The 8,539-nt window shown below is 31.2% G+C and overlaps 1 protein-coding gene across 1 annotated transcript in view; it reads right to left on the reverse strand.

Annotated features, from left to right (window-relative positions):
• Positions 1–3,225: 3,225 nt before the first annotated feature.
• LOC127741223 (uncharacterized) overlaps positions 3,226–8,539 on the reverse strand; it is a 10,994-nt gene continuing 5,680 nt past the window's right edge. Inside the window, exons 2-5 of the mRNA XM_052253293.1 lie at positions 5,208–5,420; positions 4,574–4,695; positions 4,279–4,392; positions 3,226–3,814 (exon numbers count right to left, since the gene is read on the reverse strand). Of these exons, the coding sequence (XP_052109253.1) occupies positions 3,695–3,814; positions 4,279–4,392; positions 4,574–4,695; positions 5,208–5,420 (569 nt within the window). The 3' untranslated portion in view covers positions 3,226–3,694. The remainder of the gene's footprint in view (positions 3,815–4,278; positions 4,393–4,573; positions 4,696–5,207; positions 5,421–8,539) is intronic.

Here is an 8,539-nt window from a genome sequence, read left to right on the forward strand (position 1 = left end):
TGATGAGAGAGAGAGAGAGGAAGAGAGAGGGGAAGGAAGGGAGAGGGAGAGGGGGAAAGGAGAGAGAGGGAGAGGAGAGAGAGAGAGAGAAAGAGAGAGAGAGAGAGAAAGGGAAGAGAGAGAGAGTGAAGGGAGAAAGAGAAAGAAAGAGTATGTAAAATTAATTTTGGAGTTTAAATAAAACTAGTTTTAATTTGGTTTAAAACTAAATTGAACCATAAAAACTGGTTTTTAATAAACTGGTTTTCCATAAAAATTGTGGTTTCAGTTCAGTTTTTTATTTAAAAAAACTGGTTTATTTAAAACAGTTTCAGTTTAGTTTTAATTCAGTTCAGTGAAACTAGTTTTTTTGCACACTCCTAGTTGCATAGACCACAGGTGATGGCTTCAACAGATCAAATTTGGATACAACATCAAGCCACAAATGTCCACTAAATCTTTCTTTGATCTCTTTGTATATTGAAAACTGCATAACCAAGTAACCAACCATCATCAACTGATGCTTTGTCAATATACATGGGAGTAAGAGTTACAAACATATGTAACATGTTTGATGCATAAAATATACATGCATGCCTTGAGGAGCGTTGTTTTGATGTAAATAAAGTTGACATGCTACAGAAATAGGATACTTATTAATGTCAACTTGTTCGTCATTCTATAAATTTAAGGCACTTGATTATGTACACAATTATGTATTCAGCATATATGTACACACACTGATTGGAGTCTTGGGGATACTCCCAAGTAAATTTACACTAAAATTAGTCCCATTTTAAGTTTCTTCAATTCTTTTTTCCTCAAACACCCAAATTCTACAATAAGACAAGAAGCAAGCCGTCTCCAACAAGGTGGGGTCGGGATCAAATAACATCATAGTATTCTGTCTGGAATCACATTCATATTTGAACTATTAATATTTAAATATCTTTTAATAATATCTCCTGTGATTTTCTTAGGTTTCTTGTAGCTCTAGCTACAGGATGACTGCGCAACAATATAAATTTAGTCCTCTTTCTAGTCTATTCAATTACACAAAAGTATCATATCCTTTATTATTAATTTACAAATTTTGCATTAAAAAAGAACCCCAAATATTGAATTAAAAAAACCAATCTAATCCTGAGAAAAATTATTCTAATAAAAAGCATGGCTGGAATAAAGTAACGCTTAACAGACAGACAAAAAAATCAATTGGTCAATCGTAATATCTTTATCATGTAATTGTAGCTTATCATATATCACTATAGACCAAAAAGAGCCACAATGGAAAATCTAAGGTAAAACTTTGAATTGTACATCTGAAACAAATATTCAAGGATCATGAATACAGAAGCAATAAACATCTTAAAAATAAAATAAAAGGCTTTCACATACATCTAATTTAAAAGGAACCTGATGAGCTACATACAAAGTACATATTTCAATAATATTTATAGCTGGTAATTGAAAGCACACCTGATCAGATGGTGAAGTGCCACACTCCCCAGAAAGGTCATGAACATATAAAACTGCTGTTGGAAGATGTGAAAGGACAGCAAGAGTTAACTTCTCTAAATTATTCCTGTCCTCTAAAAACCAGGAAAATAAAAGCATATAAATCATAAATTGAAGGACCTAAGTCATTTTAAACCACATTAGAACAAGGAGAAACAATGACAAATCAACTAATTATTACAGTACTGGATGTCAATGCCTTTGTATACCAGATAAGGAAACACCATGAAACATACATACATTTCAGGATTTTTTAATTAAAAAAGATTATACAATCTCTAACCATAATAAGGTGAAACGATTAATAGGGAAAACCCGAAAACTTTTGAACATACCAAGCCTGAAGAATTAAGGTAGAATGTCCAGGACACACCAGAAACAAAAGCAGCAAAATGCAGAGCAGGGAAGGCATTGAAAATCATGAAACCTACCAAACTAAAGAGGTCTAACTAGAATTTGAAATTGGATAGTGACGGGGAGGGTTGGCAAGCAGCTAAGGAATCTCAACAAAATAGGCAAGTTCAAAACAGGAATGCAAATCAGGAAAGCATTAAAGACTCTTAATATGACAATCTTTTTGGCCGTTGGATAATTGTTAAAAATAATCAAAGGAGGAGAAAAACCAAATCAGATGTGTTGGAAAAGAAAACTAAGGAGGATTTTCAAAAATCAATATTCCATATCCTTGTGGAGAAAAATCAGGAAATTATTTAAAAGAATGAAGGCGAAGCCCCCAACATGATTGGTAATAGCTTGTTGTTAATACTTAGTTAACTCTTACCGAATGAGGGAAAGTCAAGTACATGAACCAACGTCTGTCACGAGTCCTAATCCTCTCCCTTGGGAAGGACTAGTGTTAGTGCTCAGAAGGTCGGTCAACAACCTTCAATTACCACTAGGCTTTTGAGTTTCCCAACTTAAGAGTCTCCTCCTAATCAACTCCCAAGCCAAGTTGGGGTCTACTCGAATAACATGAATATTGTTTTCATATCAATGTAAGGGGAATAGGAAAGAGCCATTATAATTGAAATAAAATTGGAAGCAATTAAGTAAACAATAAAATTAAATGAGAAAATATTCTTTGCTTTAACAATCCATGAAAATAATCCAATCGTAACTCTGAACAAGAATTAGAAATATAGAAGAGTCAAAAAACAAACTAGAATGATAAAGTCTTGAACGAAGGTAGTAACTCTGTAAAATATCCGATCCAAGATTCAAAAAAACTAACTAATCCTAATACGAATCCTAATTCTCTGTAATCTCTGTTATGCGTGTTGTTCACTCTGTTGTGTCGTATGTGTGCATATCTCTTGAGTCTCTGCATTGGAAAAAAAAAGAAAAAAGAGAGAAAAAGCACGTAACTAAATGTAAAACTGCATGATTTTGAAGTTGAGAATGAAAGATTAAAAATAATTTCGATGAAGTTGCATCTAAATTTAGTGGTTTCAATAAAGAAGTACTGAAAGAAACATAATTAATGAATCAATATCTCCAAATTGCACAAGAATCTAATGCATTCCACCATTTTTTATTGGTTATGTCTAAAAAATTACTGAAGAAAAATTAATTTTAAAGCCCAAACTCATTTTTGAACAATGGAATTCCACAAACCTCTCAAATTTTATAAAGAACACTTAACACCAATAAGCAAGGTGCGGTGAGACAATGCTACCGGAAGAGAAAACCATGAACATCCTTTAATGGTTTACAATCAATAGAAACAAGTAAACCACAAACTCCCGCTATATATTTGAAGTATACGAGACACAAATACAAAGTCCAGCAATAGCAATCATAGCATCCTAACACTATATAACAACATTCTCTCCAAAACATGTAGAGAAAATAGGAGAATGGAGACCAACAATTCAAACTACCAAGACCTTAAAAGAGAAAAATGAATTAAGCATCATAAAACAAAACCGCATGAACCCCACTATTTCAACAGTCATTCTCCAACAAGAAAGCTTTCGGCTACTGCATAAATCATAATAGATAAACTTCTATTATGCTGCTTCCAAATATCAGGTTATTAAACTTTGTAGGAGGTGGCACCAAGGATTCCACCATGGTTAACCATTTCATAGGTCTCTCCAAGGATTGGATTAAAAGGCTTCCATGTTTTTTGGTATGCATAGTACACAGATACAGCCGGAAAGATGGCGCTCGATGGAAATGTAGCTGAGATGGAGAATCACGATGATGCTGCAACAGAGAAAGGAGGCAATTGGGTAGCAGTGATTTGGTTGTGCATTTTCCATGGCCAACCGGGTAGTCCTTTGGAATGATCTATGCTGATCCTATCAGCTCTCTCCTGCCATGTATTTCAACATTCCTTTGAAGCCAGGATACAAAGATTTTTGCTGCATATAAGAAAGCATGCCATCATGGAATTGATTACACTAGACAGTTCAATTTCAATGGATGCAGAGTGTTGCAACGTCTGAACCTTCTATGGATAGTATGCGAAAATATAATGTTGCTGAGCTCTTTATTATTCATCATTTTGTTTATGACTGAACACCAAATAATATTTTCAGGCACTTTTTTTTTTAAATTGAAATACGAAAATTAAATGATATAAACACCCACAGATACAATTCCCTTTATATCCAACAAGATCGATTGGCCAAAATTTCACAAAATTCATTACTTATACCTGAACATAAAAATCAACTTCTAACTTTAGGTATCATTCAAACGCATTAATGTGAAGTACTTGAAGGAAATGTACAATCAACTCCAATTCTAAAACGAGATATCAGATAGCAAATTTACCTGATTGGGAAAGAAACTAGGATTCACGCCATTCCACGGAGAAGGATGCTCTTCAGTTGCAACCAGCCTCTTTGAAGATAGATTACCAATTACCGAAATAACATTGGTTTCCACCTACAAACGGAGAGAGCCCGACATGTTATGATCACTAGGTAGGACAAAGACGTGAAGAATTAATAGAACTATACAACAAACCTTCAAAAAGAGAAAGCCATATTTGAATGAAGGCTTGTGAAAGCATAATTTTGAATGAACCTTAAAAAAAGTGAAGATTTGATTTGATGTTCAACTATACCATTGTTCTTCCAGTATGCATGCTGTAAGGGACCCAGGGGAACCGGAGTTTCCCCCTGTTTTCTTTCAGACCATGTCCTGGAGTTGCTATGCCCAAATTAAGTTCAAGATTAGGACTGCCACCTGTAGAAAACAAACACAAAGGATGTTTGGTAATAGATTGTAGCCAATGAAGTGTATTCTATGTAAAGTATTTGGTTTCACCAACCACTTCACTAAAATTGAATTTTTGAAGAGATTTATTTTTTGAATTGTTCTGTTTTTGTCATGTTTAGGTGGATTCTATTAGTACCAAAATTTTTAGAGATTTTGTTTTTTTCCGAGATTTTGTTCATGATTGAAAATAGCTAAGTGGCATCTTGCAGTGCATCACTTAGAATTTGTGAAATTAGTTGTGCATTAAGACACTATGCAGCATTTGAAAAATGAAACTATTGTCATCTAAATTAATTTTTCTATTAAAAAAATTGCATTCACAGTTTCAGAAACATATGCAGATAAAATAAGAATTCAACAATTTGTCAAAATTAACAACTAATATCAAATCACATAAATCAAACCAAATTACCCTAATTACAAAAATCACACCAATGCTATAATAATTCAAATCACAGAAATCATAGGGAGGGAATTACCCGAAGGGAGAGGCTGACGACAGTGACGAAGAATGAGGAAGACGGCAAAGAAGATGGCGAGGAAGACGGAACCAGGAGGACGGCGACGCTCGCTGGAACCAGGAGGAAGGCGACGCCCTATGACGCAACGATGACCTCGATTGCGAGACCAGAGAGGAGATAGAGAGAGATCTTGAGTGCGACGCCACAGTGAGACATATGAGAGAGATCGAGCTTCGGCGGAAGAGAGAGACAGAGAGAGTTAATAAGAAGAGGAGAGAAGAAGACTAAGAATTTTAAAATTTGATTAATTTAAAAGAGTATTTTTGTTTAATTAAATAAAATAAGAATATTTAAGATTTTTTATAAAATTAAATAAAAAATATATTTTTATTTTTATTTAATTAAAAAGGGTATTGTTACAGTGGGTAACCGGAGATTGTCTGAATGGATGGCGTTGACTGGCCCAAATGTGTGAAGGAGGAAGTTTTCGTGTGAGTATGGGACTCGGGAGACTCCGTCCGACTTGTGCTCGTGAGTGAATGGGGGGTGGTACCTGCGAAGACACTCCGATGCCTAAGTTATCAAGAGTGTGAGCAGGCCTAGAGAGTATTGGGCTTAGAGATACCTGAGGGGTGTCAGTGTATTTATAGTGGTGAGCCAATAACCACCGTTGGAGTAGTGCCGTATCTTTTGGGTGTTAACCGTCCCATTATCTTAGGGAGGTTAAGATATGGCTTGATGAAGCGGTTAGAGAGATTTTAGGGGCGGTTACTCATTTGAATGAGTGTTTATCTGCCAGCTAATCTCATGCCCGACTTCTTTAAAGCAAGTCGTGGTTGATACCGACTTCTTATGTGAAGGTCGGTACTTAGCTAGGCTTAATCCTTTGGACTAGGCCTTTAAGTTGGGCCTGGACCTTTGTTATTGGGACAGGGTATGAACATCCATGATGCTTAACTGGTAGACTGGTAGTAGTGCAATTCTAAAATTTTCTTGTATTATGTTGAGATTATTTTATGTTCAGTGTATTTATAAAGCTAAAAGTAAAGATTATTTAGTAATTTAATATTTTTGTTTTAAAATTAAAACTAAATAGAATTCAATAAGATAGAAAAGATAAGATTAAGATAAATAATTAATTTGAATTATCAAAATAATCTATAGATAGATAGAAGTAAATTTATGAAGCAAATTTTGATCAAATTTAAAGAATAACTAAATTTTAACTCTTAAATTTATTTATTTTTTTGTATAAAGTTGTTGTATATATATATTTTTAATTTGAATAATAATATAATTTATAAATAGGTATCAATTAAACTAATTTAATTCAAACTGCTGTTGTTTGAGTAATTATTCAAAATTGATTAAATAAATATTATGTCCAAACCCACATATTGCTTGGATTGGATTTATTTTCAATGATAATCCCTTACTATATGAAAATCCCTTAATATATGATAATTCCTTACTATATGAAAATCGAACATGCTATTTTTTTTTTTGGATAAATGAATACGGTAGGAAATTAAACTCAAAGCTAAAATTGTTATAGGTAAAAGTATTAATGTAACAATAAAAAATAATCATATTATGTCAACATCAAAATTTTTTATTCATAAAGAAGAGTAAAATATTATTTTAATTTTCAATATTTAAATTAATTTAATATTATTCCATAATTAAATTTGATAATAATAAGTAACATATTTAAAAATTAATATAACATTCCATTTCATTATATAAATAAAATTAAAGGGTATAAAATCCGCCTAAGATAACTTTAATGTCGCCTTCCAGTGAACCACAATTTTTAAACATTTTTTTGTGACATTTTAAACTTTATACAACAACAACCAATTTTGAAGAGTTTAAATTTAATTATTTAAATTGAATAAAATTTATTTCCACTTTTTATGGGTTATTTTAGTAATTCAATTCACTCTTAATTATTTATCTTAACTTTATCTTTCATATCCTCTAGCTTTTGTAAACATATGATATAAAACATTATCTTAAAAGAACTCAACATACTTTCTCTCTTTTTTTTTTTAACTTAAACCAAACAAAATTTCAATGAGATGAAAAAGATAAAATTAAGATAAATAATTAATTTGAATGATCAAAATAATCTATAAATAGATGAAAGTAAATTTATGAAGCAAATCCTGATCAAATTTAAATAACTAGCTAAATTTTAACTCTTAAAGTTGTTGTATATTTATTTTATTTGCATAATACTATAGTTTATAAATAAAGATCAATTAAACTAATCTAATTCAAACTGCCATTGTTTAAATAATTGATTCAGAATTTAGATTAGATTATCTCAACTTCACATAAACACAATCACAATTACATGCAAATTTTTATTTTTTTTATTTAGGTTGAGGAGTATCATGTATCTTAGATTTTGATTGGACAATTTACACAAATAAAATAATTAAGAAAAAAGCTTATGTAAGTATAATTTATAAATTAAATTTTTCATCTAATTTTTCAACAGTAATCATCATCCATCATTCACATAAACTCAGAAACAACAAATTTTAGCTTCACGTGAACATGCATTTAGAGGTGGAATCACTTCTCTTTTTTCTAACGCGTTTATTATACACATAGGCATTTTGCAAGCAGCCACATTTTGAAAAATCCGCTGTAGGTATCGCGGTTTATATAGTGAGCCAACTTCTTCATAATCTGCTACAAAATATCGTGGATTATCTGTGCATTTATTCGTTCATAATTTCATAAAATTCGCGGCATACAACAGATTACATACAAATTGAAATGTTGCAATTGCTTCTGATAATTTGTAAAGTTGTATTTGCATAAGCTTTTTTTAATTGTTTTATTTGTATAAATTGCCCATTTTGATTCTTTCTAATTTTTTTTTTAAAAAATTAATACTCAACATCCAAAAAAACGAAATATAAAAAAAAAATACAAAACTAAATCATAATAAAATAATCATTTAAAATTAACTACTCAATAAGATAAAATTTATGATGGTCAAATATATAAGAAATAACGTATAAACTCGAAGTCCTTAAAAAATGACATTGCTCTAAATTAAATTTACGTAATTAAAGTTATATATATAAAAAATTATCAGATATTCAGGTATTTCTATTTACGAAAATAAAACTTATATTTTAAATACAACCAAGTAAGAAATGAAATCTAAGATCATTTTTATAGTGAAAAATTATAAAAACAAAATTTTGTGCCTTCTTCTAATATGGATCATATCCCATTACATAATTGATTACATATCTCATTCAAGCAAATCCTGATCAAAGTTAAATAATTAAATTTTAATTCTTTAAAAAAATTTATTATATAAACTA

The sequence above is a fragment of the Arachis duranensis genome, chromosome 8 (genome assembly GCF_000817695.3).
Source record: "Arachis duranensis cultivar V14167 chromosome 8, aradu.V14167.gnm2.J7QH, whole genome shotgun sequence".
Classification (NCBI taxonomy): Eukaryota; Viridiplantae; Streptophyta; class Magnoliopsida; order Fabales; family Fabaceae; genus Arachis; species Arachis duranensis.